Source organism: Leptonychotes weddellii, chromosome 6 (genome assembly GCF_054177405.1).
Source record: "Leptonychotes weddellii isolate Sample4059 chromosome 6, ASM5417740v2, whole genome shotgun sequence".
Classification (NCBI taxonomy): domain Eukaryota; kingdom Metazoa; phylum Chordata; class Mammalia; order Carnivora; family Phocidae; genus Leptonychotes; species Leptonychotes weddellii.
In genome coordinates, this window is record NC_138374.1 from 49,090,030 (window position 1) to 49,107,378 (window position 17,349).

The 17,349-nt window shown below is 53.8% G+C and overlaps 1 protein-coding gene across 9 annotated transcripts in view; it reads right to left on the reverse strand.

The window, feature by feature from the left end:
- Positions 1-323: 323 nt before the first annotated feature.
- The window catches only part of CHST3 (carbohydrate sulfotransferase 3), a 34,184-nt gene continuing 17,158 nt past the window's right edge, over positions 324-17,349 (reverse strand). For 5 of the 9 annotated variants that reach the window (XM_081824083.1, XM_031025763.2, XM_081824085.1 and 2 more), the window contains exons 2-3: positions 7,651-7,875; positions 324-6,376 (exon numbers count right to left, since the gene is read on the reverse strand). In XM_081824083.1, the coding sequence (XP_081680209.1) occupies positions 5,080-6,376; positions 7,651-7,808 (1,455 nt within the window). In that variant the 5' untranslated portion in view covers positions 7,809-7,875 and the 3' untranslated portion in view covers positions 324-5,079. Of the gene's footprint in view, positions 6,377-7,650; positions 7,876-8,390; positions 8,632-8,757; positions 10,174-17,349 lie in introns of those variants that run through there. The other 4 variants (XR_014146299.1, XR_014146298.1, XM_081824079.1 and 1 more) reach the window with 4 other exon arrangements.

A 17,349-nucleotide genomic window follows, 5' to 3' on the forward strand; every position in this document is an offset into this window, starting at 1 on the left:
CTGGAACCTGTCCCCTGGTCCCCTGACCTCTAGCCAATGCTCCTGTCCCTGCCCTAGAACACCTGCGTATTGATGTGTCAGACCGCATTCTTGCAGCCGGCTCCAAGCACGGTTCCCACCAGCTCTGCCATCCTGGTATAACATAAACAACGATCACACCCCCTGCACGCAGCCACCCCTCCGTGTGGCTTTCACTTCTCAGGAGCTCTCCCCTGCCCTGCTTCGTGCCAGAAGTCACCCCTTTCCTACTGCTGCTCGTTTTTGTTCTTGTTAATTTTTGGTTGCTGCCGAGAACAAATGCAAAAAGAAAGGCAGAGACACACTTCAGATTTTGCTCACTGCGTGTTTTCATTTTTAATTAAATAAGTCAAGTAAGCCATCAAGTGATGGTTCACATTCTGTTCCACAAAGCAGACCGTGACCGGCGGTGGCCCCTGCATTTCCAGGAGACGGCACATGGCAGCCATGGCAAGGACATCTGGGACGTTTAATGGCAAGGGGGCTGGGGGCAAGGCGGCTGAGCAGAATGAGTTGCGTGCTACACATACACACGTGTGGACACATATGTACACACATGACCATGAAGGGAGTGCCCCATACCACGTGGCCATGAAACATGACATAGGGCCGAGATCTTGGCAAAAAGACAGAGTCTGTGGCATCCAGGAGGGAGCAGGGGAGCCAGGCAAACTTGGCCTAGAACATACAGACGAGATGGAGACTTCTGGGGTGCCCAGTTCAAGCCCAATGGCAGAGGAAGCAGGGTATTTTCCCAAATAAAATACCTGGTCTACATTACGAGCTGGGCCCATGGGGATGGCACCGCGTCCGTATCCTTGGAAACACACAACTCATTCGTCCCCCAGGCACAGTCATGGAATGACAGAGGACACGGGACCAAAGGATCTCCAAGCTCTTACGGCATCTGAATTTGCCAATTCTGCTTCAACCTTCTGAGGTAAAGGGCAGCTCCCACTATTCCTGAAACTGTGGGCAGCTGAGAGGCACTGTGGTTGCAATCAGGAAGCCTTCTGCCTCTCCTCCAGCTGGACCATGTCCTGGCAGTCTCCACTAGCAAACCCACCAACCTGGGACCCTTGGGATGCTCCTTCCACTTTGTGCAGATCGGCAAGACCTACTTGGCTTCTGCAGATGCATTTCCCCATGCCCTGCCCCTTCTCTTCCTGACCCAGAATCAATCCCTTCAGGACCTGCCTTTGCTTTCAGCCTCGGGGATGGGAGCAAGGGACTGCCTCAGGGACGCGGCCATCTGCTCTTCTGCTCCCATCCTTCATAATCCAAGGCCTAGTAAGGGGCAGGCCCTAGAGTCAATTAAAATAGGCCCTAATGTGGGAAAGGACCACCAGCGCTGGAAGAGACCTCTGGGATCAGGTCCAAACTATCTGATGCTTACCTCTCCAGGCCAAGTGCCCATCTATTGGAACAGGGAATCCCCTGACTTCCTGCTGGACCTTGCTCCATCATCAGAGAGGACAGAGGTGGTGGGGAAAGATGCCATTGTAATGGGTTGGGTGGGCCCTCTGCTCTCAGGGGTCCTGTCAGCAGCTGCCCCGTTAGACCAGCCCCTGGCTGAGGGTACTGGCAGGGAGTAAATCTTCATTAAACACTTTTTTCCTATTCATTTAGTTATTTATTTTCAAGTGTATGTATCACATAAAGGGACCAAAGGCTAGATTTTGTTCATGTCCTCAACCTTAGTAAGAACTTGGTGATAACCTGCAGCGGTGGGGCAGGAGGGTGGGGTGGGGTAGAGGGGGAGTGCCACAGAGCTGCAAATCTGCTTATGTTTTTCTCTCTGTGGGGACTCAGGGACCCTGGTCCCCACCAACTGTTCCCAAAGACCCCCGCCCCCAACCCGGTGCCCTTAGCCCCTCCAAGGTTTACAAACAAGGCCAGAGGAGAAGCCAGAAAAGGTGGCCACAGTGACAGCCTGTGGGTGTTAGACACTGCCCCGTCTCACTAAGGCCTGGAATGTTCTGAACTATTTATATAGGCCAGGCTAAAGAGGTCTTCAAGAAAAAGAAAATGAGTAAACACTCATTGCTGAATGGGGTCAAGCTGGCAGCCCCAGAGGCAAGGCCTCAACAGCTCCCTCTGCCTGTAGGCAGGTGGATGCTCTGCAGGCGGGGGGGGGGGGGGTGGCGGTGGCAGGGAGGCTCCCATTAGAGCCAGCAAGAGCAGAGAAGCCCGGGGTTGGCCTCGATGGAAGGGCAGCACTCGCCCCAGATGGACCACCTTCCTCGGCCCAGCTGCCTGCTGAAACCCCCACATGCATACCCCCAGCCAGGTCCCCCAGGGTGTAAAGTCAGTAGTTGCCCCCACCCTGTCCTTCCCCAAACCCTGAGGGTTCCCAGAGCGCTGCTGAGTGCTCTCGAGTTGTGTCCTGTTTCAGACACCAGGGCAAAGGGAATACAGCAGAAAGGGCCTTCAATGTCACATCTTCCAAGCTACAAGAAAAAACCCAAGGTACCTCCTTAAACGACACCCCGGGGCCCATGCAACCTGCCGCCCTTGGGGTTTACTCTTCTCTTGTATTCTGAATCATCATCTTCGAGTGTCCTTGTGGGTATGGCGCGAGTCAACGGTTTCTATTACTGTTTCGTCTTTCTTGATTTGGGTACAGCTTTGAGTCCCTGCAAATAATAAGGTATTTAAGGTCTCTTTGTCACAAAATCAATAAATTAAGTCAACTTGCAGTGTACAAATTGTCAACGTCCTGAGAAATCCCAAAGGTCCATTTTCGGCGCTGTCCTCGGAGCTCAGGGGTGGAGACCTTGGCCCCAGAGGCACAGGAGGGAAGGAAGAAGTCTGCTATCCGCACCAGGGGGGCCCCAAGAAGAGCCCCAGAGGGAGGTGCCTGCCTTTGTCCCTGCCCCAGCCCCCCACCAACCACAGGTGGGACACAGTGCAGGGAGCAGGGGGGCTGGGGAGGGAAAGCCAGCACTTCTGTGCTCGCCAGAAACATCCTGGTTTCGCTCTGCCCCGGGGTCAAGTTTTCAGGGCTGGAGTCCCTTTGGACCCCAAATTCGATCCAGCTCCCTGCACAACTTATTCTGGGACCGGAAAGCCAAGACTGGAGACCACCTTGAATGGCTTGTAGTCCATGGTGATGGAGACCCAGCAGCTCCAATGCAGTGATCAGAACAGACCCCACAAGATGGCTACGGTCCTCACCGTCTCAAACAGCAACTTCTGGCCAGGACACACTCCCCATGGCAGCACCAGCTGGACTCAGATCCTCTATTTCCCTTGTGTCCGTATTACTCAAACCGAAACTCAGCCCTCTGGGTTTGACAACAGGACAGATCTGACAGAGAAGTTGTCCAGGAAATCAGAAACAGCCCTGTGAACTCGTCGTGCAGCTCTTCAAGTTCTGAGGGGGACTGAGTTCTGCTCCCCAGTTTGGGGACATTTGCTGCTTGGCCATAGGCCCCTGACCCCCCAGGAAATGCATTCGGACCTGGAAGAGATGTTCAAATCTGGCCTCGTCTTGGGGAGAGGGCGAGAGCTACTAATTTATGTTGCTTCTGGACACACAGCAAAGCCCGTGGGGCACTGCAGACTGCCATGTGGCCGCCTAGGCTCTGATCCTTCCTCCTCCTCCTCTCCCAACGGCAGGAGCCAGAGTGCTCCCTGCTGGTCCTCCCAGCCCCCTCAAGCCCAGATTGCTTCTGAGCTGCACTCCTGCAGAAAGGAAATAAAAAACATAGCCACAAAACAAGATACCAAACTATAACCTTTTTTTTTCTTAAAAACCCAAACAAAACACCCAGCCTATCCCAAGTGGAGCAACATTCTTCCCAGAGCCCTAAAAGTTGGAATTCCCAGACACTAACCATGTAACCATGGTGACCAACCTCTGTCCCCTGTCTTCTCAGGGGAGGGGGGTATCTTGATGTGACTTCTCCCCCAAGAGCACTTCGCACTCTCTTCTGGGCCCTGCCCCACAGGAGGCCTGGCTGAAAATGGCAGGACTTGTCAGCTGCCTTTTGCCTCCAGTCAGGCCCGAGGCAGCCTTCACACAGGGACATGTCTCAGGGAGCCAGCCCAGCTGGGACGGGGCGTTTGGGCTGTAGCCATGTGAGGGTTGGCCACACCATTTCAAAACATCCTGCCTGCCAGCAGGGAGGATGCGAATAGGCCAGAGGAGGTAGCCAGGAGAAACCAAGGCGGACAGGGGCCGCAGACTCGGCCCTTCTGTGTCTACCGTTCAGTCCCAAACCTGGTCGGGAACGGGGTCATGGTCCGTGACCGTGTTTCCTTCCCCAACCTCAAATAATTCTAAAAATGTAATGAAAGTCTCCTCTTGAGGTGTGCGATAGTTAAATCCCGTGGGCATAAAGCAACAGGGAAGCTGGCCTGTGTATGCGTGTGTGGATTTGGGTTTCTACATTGTTTGGGTCTGTGTGTGGTGTACACAGAGGCCTTGTCTTCACACACGTACGGGTGTTCTGTGGTTCTGTGCAGGGCTGATTTCATCAGTAACCAGCACGGCTCCTCCACTTAGGAAAATACTGAATCATTCTTGGTTGAAAAGCCCCCAATGCCATCCTCTGACATTCTGGGCTATTCCAGTCCCTCCCCAGGGATCCATGCGGATTCCACACTGGATTGCGTAGAAATCCAGAAACCGAAAGATGACCGCTGAGTACAGCAGGTGGTCGGCTGTGACTGGTCCGGGCCCACAGCCCCTTCTGGTTCAACACTGGGACCCTGGCCCACAGGGTCTGCAGGCATTTATGGGTGTTTCGTGTGAGAGAGCGAGAGAGAGAGAGAGAGAGAGAGAGGCTTGTTGATAGTTCTGGGCCTGCGTGGGCCTGCTCAGGAGACCGCAGCCCCTTAGGTCCGGGCCTGGTGGCCCTCACGGGACAGGCGCTGTCCGGCTCTGGGTGACAGACCCCAGGCCCCAGGCTGCGGCGGCGGGGAGCTAGCTGGCCGGGGCCCCTAGGGCTACTAGCCCAGGCCGCCCGCCCTCCGCGGGAGCCAGCATCGCGCGGCCCGGCGGGATGGCAAGGGTGGGCCTCTCACAAGGCGGGGTGCGCGCGGGCCCGGGGCCGCCTACGTGACCCAGAAGGTTCCGCGCTCCTCCAGCAGGCTGACGGAGCGGTTGGTGAGGGCGGCGGCGTCCCGGGCCAGCCGGTAGCCGAAGAGCTGCATGGCGGGGCCGCAGGCGGCCTGCACCACCTGCGCCAGCTTGAAGGGCATGCTGAAGCGCCACTTCTCGAACTGCTCCGAGGAGTTCTTCTGCGTGGAGTAGATGCCGCTGCCGTCCTGGGCCGCCTGCGTGTTCCTCTGGATCCAGTCCTCCACCTGCGCCGTCAGGGGGATGCCGGCGAAGCGGTACATCTCGCGCGCCTTGCGCAGCGGCCAGCGCGCCACGTCCTCGTAGCGCACCAGCAGGTAGCGGCCGCGCAGCCAGGCGGGCTGCCGCAGGCCCAGCTCGGCCGACAGCCGGATGCTCTCGCAGTTGCCCCGCAGCCGCTGCACCTCCTCCTCCCCCAGCCGCGCCTGCCCCTCGGCCAGCCACTTCTTCCAGCCCTCGTACTTGCCGGCGAAGGCCACCATGCGGGAGGCCAGCACGGCCCGCGGGTCCCGCACCAGCTGGATGACGCGCAGGTCCAGCCGGGGGTCCTCGGCCAGCGGCTGCAGGAACTCCAGCTGCCGGATGCGCACGGCCTTGAGGGCCATGTGCTCCTTGCGGCGGCAGGCCTCGGCGGCCAGCGTCACGTTGAGCGGCCCGCAGCGGCGGTTCTTGCAGTGATACTTCTCGAAGCCCTTCTTGACCAAGGGCGTGCACACGGGCTCCTCGCACAGCGAGCGGCTGGAGCCGCGGCGGAACATGAACTGGGTCAGGTGGTCCTCGGGCAGGGGGCTGATGAAGTGCTCCAGCACGTACAGGTCGCACAGGAACAGCTGCTTGAGCACGTCGCGGTAGACCAGGGCCGAGCCGGCGGCGCTGGCGCCTCCCGACTCGAAGGACACCGTGCGCTCGATGTGCCACAGCGGCTCGAAGAGGTAGAAGATGTTGCCCTGCTGGTTGAAGAACTCGCCCACGAACGAGGAGCCGGTGCGGGTGGTGGCCATGAGGAGCACGTGGCGCCGCGGCGGCGGGGCCCCGGGGGGTGACGGTGGCGCCTCTTCCCCGACCCCGGCCTCGGCCTCCGCCCCGGCCTCCCCTGCTGCCTCGACACCCAGCTGCAGACTGAGGTTTCGCAGGCGGCCCTGCAGCTGGGTGAAGGCCGAATCGAGCTCACTCAGGGACAAGAGGGACGCATTGTCGGCCAAGAACAGGGCTGGGTCGGTGCCGTTGGCATCTACCAGGGGCTGCGGGATCTGCTTCAGCTTGTCTGACACCCTAGGAGGACAAAGGGAAATCGGAATCGGTGAGTGACTGGGGACTCCATCCCTTGTGCACCCCTAAGCAGCCTCCCCGGGCCGATCACCCAGAGCCTGTCTTAGCTGGCTTTCCCCAGAAGCTGACTTCGAGGCAAGGATCTGAGTGTTAAGTAGTTTATTTGGGACATGATCACAGGAAGAACTGGCAGAGAGGTAGGAAACGAGGTGGGGAGAAAAAGAGGTCTATAAAGGGTGAGCAGGGTGTCCCTATGGGCAAACCAACCCCCCTGGGGCATCCTGGGAGACAGTGTAGAACACGCTGGAGGATTCTCTCGCCCAGGGGACAGGAAAGCTCTAGCTGGCCCTGGCTGAGGGCTGCTCCCAGAGGCATTTACTCCCTGGATTCCTAGCTTGCCGGTGTGCACGTCGAGAGAAAGCTCTCTGGTGGAGACCTGCAGGGCCTTGTAGTAGAACCCTGTGGGCACGAACTGGAACAGTCCATGCTGAGGAACCCAGGTGGGGCAGTGACACAGTGCCTGCCACACAGCCCAATTCCTAATCTATCCATGGTGGCTGCTTCCTTGTAGGGTGTTGCGCTGGGAGAGCATGTCTAAAAACTTTCTGTGTCTAGCAGGCTCAGCAGAAGAGCCACTGCACACAATGGTACACTGCCAATTTCAGGGGGCAGCATTCCCAGTGTAGCTGAGGTGAGTGCACACCCCTGGAATTTAGCAGTATACAACCTGAACAGCTGCACATGGAAGCCCTGCCCACCAGGGTACGTGTACCAGGACCCTGCCTTTCCATGGGCTCACCCTCACCCATGGCTTCAGGCTGGTATAGCAGATGTGCTGTTAATGTGAGGCATCATCCTAGCCAAGAAATAAATTAATAATAATAGCCATGGTCAGCAAGTACTTGATAGCAACTGCATGCCAGGCACTGAGCTAAATGTTTTACATTTCCTAATGTAATCTATAAGGAAAGCCCCATTGTTAGCCGTATTTTACAGAAGAGGAACTTGGGACACAGAAAAGTGAATTTGTCCAAGCTGTCACAGCTACAAAGGACCGGAATCAAGATTCCAGCCCAGGCTACCTGAGTCCAGAGCCCAAGTGTCACCCCTGTGCATTCCTGGGGGCGTGGGCTGGACCACTTCCCCGGGCACAGGAGGGGCCTCATGATTACTGGTTGAAGGACTGCCTTTGTAGGTCCACAAAGAGCCCTATAGCTACCTCTCTGCCCCACCCACCCCTCCCTGATAAGGAAGACTTTTGCGCTTGCATCCCTCACCTTGATATGATTTTATTTTCCTTTTCAATGAAGACAAAAACCACCACCACAAAAGCCAGGAAAAGGGCATATTTGCTCCTCATCCTCAGGCTGTGCAGAAAGTCCCGGCAGTCCTGGGGTAAAGCGAGTCCTTTCTCCATGGGGAAGGGTGGGGCCATGGGCCCTCAGCTCAGGAGCATCACTCAGGACCTGGCTCGTCGTCTTCAGGTGGGGGACACGCTCGTCCTGTGAAGAGACCGGTCATCAGGACACCCTTGTCTGGAGGTGAGGAATGAAGAGTTTTCCCACCCAACTTTTGAGGGTTGTGGCCCTGCTCAGCAGCCAGATCCCAGACCCACTCTCCCAATGGATGAGGTGAAATCAGGTCATTTAAAATGCTAATCAGCCCTTAGATTCATTCATCCCACTTCCATCAACTTATCCTTTGACCTCACATGTAACTCAAGGGCAAGTACACGGAAAAGAATGTTCCTTGCACTATAAATGTTTGCAATAGCAAAAGACTACAAATACCTAAACAAAAATGATGGAGATGGATCTGTAAGTGTTGATGTGAATAACCTAAATACATATATTAGATCCTTCACTTGGGTCCTTCCAAAATCCTTCACATGGCCTCAGCCTTCACATCTCAGCCTCCTGGAGCAGCCTCCTCCTGGCTAGGTTAGGGTTCCCCTGGCCCCACCACCGTGAAAGACTCCTATTAGCATCTGAGACTGTCCTAAGGTGAGCCCACTTACAATGATTTGTTCAATGCTGATCATCCCTTTGTGGAGTAAGGGAGTTTGTCCAGGCCCCTCATTATTCTTTAGCACGGGCCAGGCACATAGGACACACGTGAGCATGGCTGCCAAACGACAGAATGGATAAAGGAATAGATGACCCTCAACGGAAGATGTATACATTTTTAAAAGCTGAGCAAATACAGCATTGCCTGAGGAGCCCATTTCTTGCATTCATCCGCACCATCACACACACACCTGTCCATGTCATGGGCCCCAGATTCCAGCACAACCCCCTCCCCCGCCGTCCAAAAGTCTATCCCTTCTCCATAAGGACCATCATTCATGGGATACTATCGCTCCAAGTGTGGAAAAGTCTTGTGACCTGGTACAGTGCACCCAGGATCATCTCTCTTTCTGGAAAAGATGGATTTTCCCACGGGAAGCAGCTGACGTCCACATGAGGGAGTAGGAGGGCAGGAAGGCAGGTCCCAGGGTTGCACCTTCATCACACAAATGGAAGTGGCTAGAGGGAGAGCCAGAACATCTGTCCTCTGGGGAAAGCAGCGGGCCAGGGGCTCTGCAATACGAGCAGGCAGGTGTGTAAGCTGGCAGCTGAGTGGTGGGACCCGGCTGTGCAGGGCAGAGGGGTGGTGAGGCTTCCTGAGTGTGGGTGATTGAGGATGGGCTCAGAGGGAGGAGGCCTGCAGGGCCAGCTCCAGGGCAACTGGAATATTCCTGCCCCTTCCTAATTCTTCTGGGCCTTTCCCCACATACTCATGAAACAGCGGCTTCCTGAGAACCGACTCTGTGCCAGCCTCTGGTCTAGGCACTGGGGATACAGCAGTGAGCAAGCACAGCGGATCCATGCCCTCATGGAGCTGACACTCGGGTTGGAAGGGCCAACTGGAATGATCCGGTAGCTGAGATTTATTGAGTGCTTACTACTCTGTGCCAGGTGCCATGCTAAGCACTTGATTTGCATTTCCTCATCAGATCCTTACAGAAGTCCCATTAGGTGGCAGCTATCCCATTTTACAGATGAGGAAACTGAGGTTGAGGGGTTAAATAACTTGTCCAAGTTTCCCCCAGCAGCAGCCCTCATCCTCCCTCCAAGATCCAGGTCATTCGAGCCTCTCAGTGCTCCCCAGTCACCCCCACTGTAGCATATATGGTTGGGCTTTCCAGCTTATGGTCTGTCTGTCTTCCCTTCCCAGACTCTGAGCCCCCTGAAGTAGGGACTAGCGTCTAGAACGGCACCCAGCATATACCAGCTGCCCAACAAACCACGAGTGAGCAAACCTGTCAAAGCTGGCGCCTGGCTCAGTGCCTGGCAGGCTGTCAGCGTGAGTTTGCAGAATGATGGGCAGAGCCATGCTCCTCACACCCTGTGGAGTGTGAGGCCGTCTGTCTCTCTGGAAGGGTGAGATTCAAAGCTGAGTCTGCAGAGCAAAAGGGAGTGAAATCCTGACTTTCTGCCCTCTTGTCTCTTGGCTGAGAGTTGCCTGTGTCTGATGATGCGAGGGAAGCAAAAGGAGCTGGGACCAGGAGTCCTGGGTTCTAGTCCTTTCTGCATGTCTACCATGCTGTGTAACCTTGTAGGAGTGACTTAACTTCTCTGGGCCTCAGTTTCTTTACCTGTAGGATGAATAACCTGCACATAAGGTCGCTGTGAGGAATAATATCTAGGACATGGTAAGTGTTCATTAACTACAAGAGAGGTGAAAAGGCAGGGGTGGGTGGGGGGAGTTGCCCGCACTGTCCTCTCCCTTCTGAGTCTTTAGTAAGATTATAAGTTCGGCTGCCTTGATGATGAGCTCCTGCACCTTCTCCTCCCCTCCCGTGCAAGCATTGTTTGTATTTTTGAGTTGCCATCCCAGTCCCCTCACCCCCCTGAACAATACAGGGTTCCTAAGAACCTTCCCAGCACTGCCCTAAAAGGAAGAAGCGATGGTGAAAACTCTGACATGAAACACAAGGCAGGCTGGTGGCGCCTTCTCCCTGTCCCAGCAGGCTGCCCTTCGCTTCAGCTCTGGAAGCCCAGCAGATGCTGGGCAGGCAGGTGAGGGAGGTTTAGAGGTCCCAAGGGAAATGTGGGAGGTCCTCAGACCCAGGAGGTGGGAGAGGGCCACTGGGGCCAGGAGGTCACAGGGTCACCAGGGAAGAAGATGGGGTAAGGATGGGGGTCACCTGGCAAAGCTCCCGGCAGAGGCCCTCTGTAAGAAGTGCGTCTGTGACATCTGTCAACACTAGTCAAACCTTTGTGCTACTCCCTCCCAAAACCCAGGATGCACCCTTGCTTAGCTCACGGGAAGAATGAAACATCGTTTCCTTCTCTTGGCAGATGCTGCCTCCCAGGGGAGTACTCGATACATTTTCTCCCCTGCCATCCAGCAAGTGATGTGACAGCCAAAGGAAAAGGGGGGATGCCAGCCAAGGTCCCATTTCCAGGGCACTAGGGCCAATGGGGAAGAAGGCCAGAAGCACGCCAGCCCAGCTCTGCCGGGATGTAGCAGGGGTGGGACAGCTCCCCGTGGCCCAGTCATCCCCAGTGCTCAGCTCTGGAGCCCTCCCCTGGAGCCCTGCCCTGACCATCAGCCTCACGCTGACCATCTCCCCTCCCCCATCACTTCCGTTCTTAGCATCCTGCTTTATTTCCTTCCTGGATGGAAATGTACTGGTTTCTTGCCTAATTCAGCCACTGCTGTGTAGGTTCCATGAGAGGAGAGCTTCGTCCGTCTGTTCCACCTCTGTACTCTGTGCCCAGAATCCCTGAGCCCTACTCTGTGTGTCCCGGGCACAGAGCAGGTGCTCCAGAATACTTGTGGAATAAATGGATCCTTTACCAAAGCATCCGGCCCAGCGGGAGGTGCTCACTCAGATTCTAAGTTGATGGGATATATGAAGAAGAAAAAGCGCTTGTTCCCTAGACGAGCGAATCATGCGTGTGCTATGATTGTGCCCTATGGGTGTGTGTGCTCTGAGTATACGCCCCAGGGTGTACTACAGGCAAATACTACGAGTGCGTCCTATGGGCAAAACTTCACACTTGGGGCTTCACAGACATCAGTCTCTCTCTCTCTCTTTTAAAAGATTTTACTTATTGACAGAGAGCAAGCACAAGGAGGGGGAGCAGCAGAGGGAGAGGGAGAAGCAGTGGGGAGTCTGATGTGGGGCTCGATCCCAGGACCCCAGGACCACGACCCGAGCTGAAGGCAGACGCTTAACGACTGAACCACCTGGGCGCCCCTACATACATCAGTCTCTTGAATTATCACTAACAATCTGGGATGTCATTTTGAGGATGAAGAAACGAAGCCCTGGGGCTTTCAGTTCAAGCCTCTACAGCGATGTGCTAATGATGGGAGGGCGGGAAACCACCAAGGGTATCCCAGACAAATCTGAGTGAGGGAATACTGAAAAGAAAGTGGGCTGGGCTAAGGCCCCAACTCTAGGCACCGGCCTCTCTACCTTCCTCTCCTCTCGGGGGGCCTTTCTAGCCAGGCCTCCCTCCCGCCCCGCGAGGGGGCCCTCACTAGAAAACAGTTTTCTACTTGGATGCCTCCCAGCCTGCCCCTGCCTCCCCTAAGGGAAGGTGGGGTCCCAGAGTCTGCTGGGAATGGAGCTCTGATAAGGGACAGGCCCTGCCAGACATTGCATCAGGCAGCAAAACTCCACTCCCCTCACTTGCTGGGGCCCAGAGCACAGTGGGGGCTGGGCCTCAGCGGGAGTAGGCCCTGCTCCCACCGCTGTTCCATCGGAGGAAGAGCCACGACGAGAAGAGGAGCTGAGAGAGGGCAAGAGTCCAGATGGGGGGCTCTGTGGGAAGCTCAGTGTCTGATAGAAGAGTAAATGCCTAGGGGCTGTTGGACAAACCAGTGAGTGAAGGAAGAAGAGTGAGGAAGTGAATGAGTATCTGGCTGATGGTCCCCTGCGCAGCTCGGGGCCGTCCTTATTCCTCAAGCTTGCTCACATTCCAGCACTCCAGCTTCCTCTCCCAAGAACAAACCCCTCTAGGACCTCCTTATGGGCATGTGCCCAGCCTCAGCCAAGACAGAGACATTGGGGAAGCAGCCAAAGGTAAAGGTGTGTCTCACCTGAGCGGCAATGGACATCCAAGAGCTTGTGAGAAGCTGTGGGCCACCGCCACGAGGTGGACCACAGGGCTGAGGGCCAGTCTGGTGGGGACGGGGCTGCCACAGACTCTCAGGGCAGCAGCTCCGCCTGGGACAGACCCAGGCTGCCCCTCAGCCCTGTTTTGCTCTGTGGGGATGCGGGGGAACACACTCTCTACCCCCATTTGAGAGTCACTTTATCAGGGCCGGCTCAGTCCTATGAGCAAAACATCCTGTGTAAATCCCAGAGCCAACAGGTGCATGAAATACAGGGCCCCAGAGAACAGTCCCAGGCCTTCCTGTCAGCGAAGGCACTTGCAGCACCTCTCACACTGAACCTGGGGCCCTCGGCCGGGTCGGAGCTGACCCCAACTCTGGGCTTTGCCCAGTCAGGGCCCGAAGTGGAAGCTGGTGTCCAGGACGTCCAAAAGAAATGTGGACTGTATACCACCCCGTGGGCCCTGAAAAAACATGGCTCTTGTCCTAACACTGCAGAATGTCAGCACTTGGAAATTTTCTTACCGACCCTTCCTCATTTTTTATCTATAGAAATTCAGGCTCCGAGAGACCAAGGCATACCAGTGGATGGAGACAAAACTCCAACTACTACGTGGGTCTCCTGTCTCCCAGGTTAGTGATGGCCCTGCCCCCCTTTATCACTCTGACTCTCATAGCTTAGCCCACTTAAGAAGCTTCATTACAGGGCTGACAAATACATGGCGCACACCACCACCACTCAGCAGTCCTGTGCCCGGAGCAGACATCACTAATCAGTCAATGTCCTCTCTTCAGCTGAGACTGGGATGTAGCCTCATAAACCTCATTGCAGCACCAATCCATTAGCCTTGTCCTGTGAGATAAAACTGATTTGCCCTCCCAACTTTACAGGATCCTTACTGGCTACCGAATGAAATTCCTCGCCACCTCTTAGTCCGGCATTCTACAGTCTGACCTCACCCTGCAATGCCAGCCCCAACTCTTACATAAACCCTCCATTCAAGCACATGTGCCTTGTACGCCCATCCTCCAAGCCTTTCATTTAGCCCATGAGGCCCTTTACTGAACAAAACACTGCAGATTATAATTCATGGCGAAGGTTACTAAGAACAGTGAAGGCATCAAACATTGAGACCCCTCCCTCCAAAACTGTGTTTTGAAAACAACTGCAACTGATGCAAGGTTCTCATAGCCCCCCTCCCCCATGTGGCATGTGTTTTCCTGAATGAGAGTGGAGGTGGAGTTACGGAGAGCTTAGGAAATTGCACAGAACCTCTGCCAATCCATTCCATACCACAGCTGGCAAAGATCTTTACACGGCTAATTTTATATTATTACTCACATGCCTTTATATATTTTTATGAATAAGAGCCAAAACTTAAAAAAAAAAAAAAAGTCTCAGGGCTTCCCCACAAAATGTTTTTTGGGCTCTGGGAAAATCTGGGCAAGCCCCTGGAGTGTGTCTTTTTTTTTTTTTTAAAGATTTTTTTATTTGACAGAGAGAGACAGTGAGAGAGGGAACACAAGTAGGGGGAGTGGGAGAGGGAGAAGCAGGCTTCCCGCTGAGCAGGGAGCCCAATGCAGGGCTCGATCCCAGGACCCTGGGATCATGACCTGAGCCGAAGGCAGACGCTTAACAACTGAGCCACCCAGGTGCCCCTGGAGTGTGTCTTGAGTGTGAATGTAGCAGAAGAAGGTTGAGGCCAGTTGCCTAAGGAAAGTGTATGAGGGTAAATCGAAATGATAACATGATGCCCATCAGATTGAAAGACAACATCTTCTGTGATCTACTGTGCAGGTAACGTTAGGGAGAAACGACTGGCAGGCTGGCAAGCACTCGGTGCTCATCAAGTGCCCGCACGCCCTCCGCCTTCCCCAGCCTGTGGAGGCATATGACCGGGTGCGGGTCAGGGAGATGTGGGTGGAAGTGACGTGAGCCGCTCTGAGGCCTGGTCCTCCAGATGATCCCACACGTTCCTCAGGCCCCCTCTTCTCTCGTTGTGGCCGCACTGGAGACCACAGGTTCCGACTGGCTCAGTCCAGATCCCGAGCTGCTGACAGGAGAGCCCCCCCACATGCATCAGAGGTGGTGCAAGGGCAAAATAAGCCTTTGTTGGGCGAAGCTACTGAGATTTGGGGGTCTGTAACTGCAGCATGGCCTGTTCCATCCTAACTGAAACACAGGATCCTCTTGTCCTGCTGATGGGAGTGTCCTTTTTGAAGGACAGTTTGGCAAAACCATCCCAATTCTAAGCATGCATGCTCTTTAACCCAGCAATTGTAGATACACTAGCAAAGTCACAATAAGGCCACACACAACAGGAAACCATGCACGACTGCAAAAGGCCGAAAATAATCTAAATGTCTGTTAAGAGGCACAAACATAAAAACCCAAACAAAAAACTAGTTAGATAGATGATGGCACATTTGTCAGTGCAGTACTCTGCAGTGGTTAAAAAGAAAGAGGCAACTCTGTATGGGCTGATGGGAAATGCTGTTCAAGACATGAGTGATACAAACAAGGGACAAGAGGATGCAAAGTCTACTAACATCTGTGTAAAATCGGGGTGGACACACACACATGCTGGTACACAGACTACCTCTAGAGAGGAAAACAAGAAATTGGCAAGAGTGGTTGAGGGGAACTGGGAAACAGGGGTGGGAATGGGGACCCATTTTTCACATACACCTTCTTGTATTGTTTGAATTTGTTATCATGTTTATTTAATACTCTTTCCAAAGAAAAGGAAGTGGTTATAGGGGAGCCTGGGTCGCTCAGTCAGTTAAGCATCCAATTCTTGGTTTCAGCTCAGGTCATGATCTCAGGGTTGTGGGATCCGGCCCCACATTGGGCTCAGGCTTAGCAGGGAGTCTGCTTGAGATTCGCCCTCTGCCCCTCCCCCTGCTCACACTCTCCCCCTCTCTCAAATAAATCAATCTTTTTTTTAAAAGGAAGTGGTTATAAAGTAAACTGGAATAAAAAGAGTATATGGAGTTGTGCTCTAATCCATTGCCCTGTATACATTTAGTGCTTACTGTTTACTTGAATGACCAAGTCTGCCTAAGAAGCTTTGTGATAAACAGCCCAGCACAAGAGGGAGCTTGACAAAGATGGTGACTGTACCAGGTTTCCAGCATCTTGACCCAAAGAACGCGCTTAAGCTGCGGACAGCAAACAATCCTCAACCCATGAGCCAAAGCCAATAGATTGGTATTGACTGCCTAGAGCCCTGTGAGAAGACTGAAGTCAAGCTTGTTTTCCGAGAGAAAAGAATGTGGTGTTTGATTAGTGATGTCTGCCATGTGTGTAGGATGGGGAAGGGTCAACACATGCGTCACATATTGGCCATTCTTACTTTAGGGGGAGCAGCCTAAGAAGGCTAGGAATCTCTGGGCCATGGAACTCTTTCCTTCCCTCATTCCTCATGTGCCCTATTATTTCCATTTTGGTCACGCTCATTATTACAAAATTCTGTGCTCATTTGTGGGCTTTTGTTAGTTTGATTGGCCCGCCACCATTCAACCAGAAATGTGTGTAAGTATGTATACGTGCATATGGGTGCATCAGAGGTGAACATGTTCAGGAGAAGCCAGTGGCAGCTGTGGGGGGACCGGGGGTGCCTTTCAATATGGTCACACAGCTTTCCCATCTTGTTTTGCACCTTTGTGAAGATGAACTCTACTACAGCATTTCTGGGATCGCTGGGTAGGAAAAAGCTCTCAGTGCATAAGCCCAGGATCCCCTTCCTGCTCTATCCTACTTACTGACCGTCCTCAGGAGATTCCACACCTTTCTGTGCTTGGAGTACTACACACAACTTGGATGAATGTCAGGGGTATTGAGTGAAAAAAGCCAGTCTCCAAAGATTACAGACTGCATGACCCCATTTATATAAAATTCTAGCAATGACAAAATTGTAAAGACAGAAGCACAGATCAGTACTGTCAGGAGCTAAGGAAGGCGTGGGGGCGGGAGGGAAGTGGTTACAGCTATAAAAGGGCACCATGAGGGAGCTCTGTGGTGCTCTATCTTGACTGTGTCAGTCAGTGTGGGTGCCCTGGCTGTGACCTTGGACCAGAGTTTTGTTAAGATGTTACCACAAGGGTAACTGGGTAATGGGTGCATGGGGTCTTTCTGTATTATTTCCCAAAACTGCATGTGTATCTATAATTATCTCAAAACTGAAAACATTTACAAATTGGGGATGACGGACTGCACTTGCCATGATGAGCACTGGGTGATGTATGGAATTATAGAATCACCATATTGTACACCGGAAACGAATATAACACTGTATGTTAGCTCACTGGAATTAAAAGAAAAACTTAAAATACAGAGTTTGGGCGCCTGGGTGGCTCAGATGGTTAAGCGTCTGCCTTCGGCTCAGGTCATGATCCCAGGGTCCTGGGATCGAGTCCCACATCGGGCTCCCTGCTCCTTGGGAGCCTGCTTCTCCCTCTGCCTCTCTCTCTCTGTCTCTAATGAATAAATAAATAAAATCTTTAAAAAAAAAATGTACAGAGTTTAACTGAAAAGAGAAGGAAGGGAAACTGGCTCTTAACACAGAGGCGGGGTTGAAAGAGGACTTTGGAAATACAGCTGGAGGTAGGTAGTTAAGACTGAGCAGAAATGGCCTTCCTGGGGCAGAAGACTGAACTAGTTGAATCCAAACTGGACCCCTGAGTTTGGCTTTCTGTAGAACCATGAACTGGCCATGCCCCTGGGATCTATTCATGTGCAAGGATAAGCTTGGGGGCTTTTTGTGGGGGAGGCTGAGTGAGGATGAGGAAGCCCCATCCTCACAGCAGGGGAAAGAGAAAGGGGGACGGGACTTGACGGACCCACATGGTTTGGGGGGGGGGGG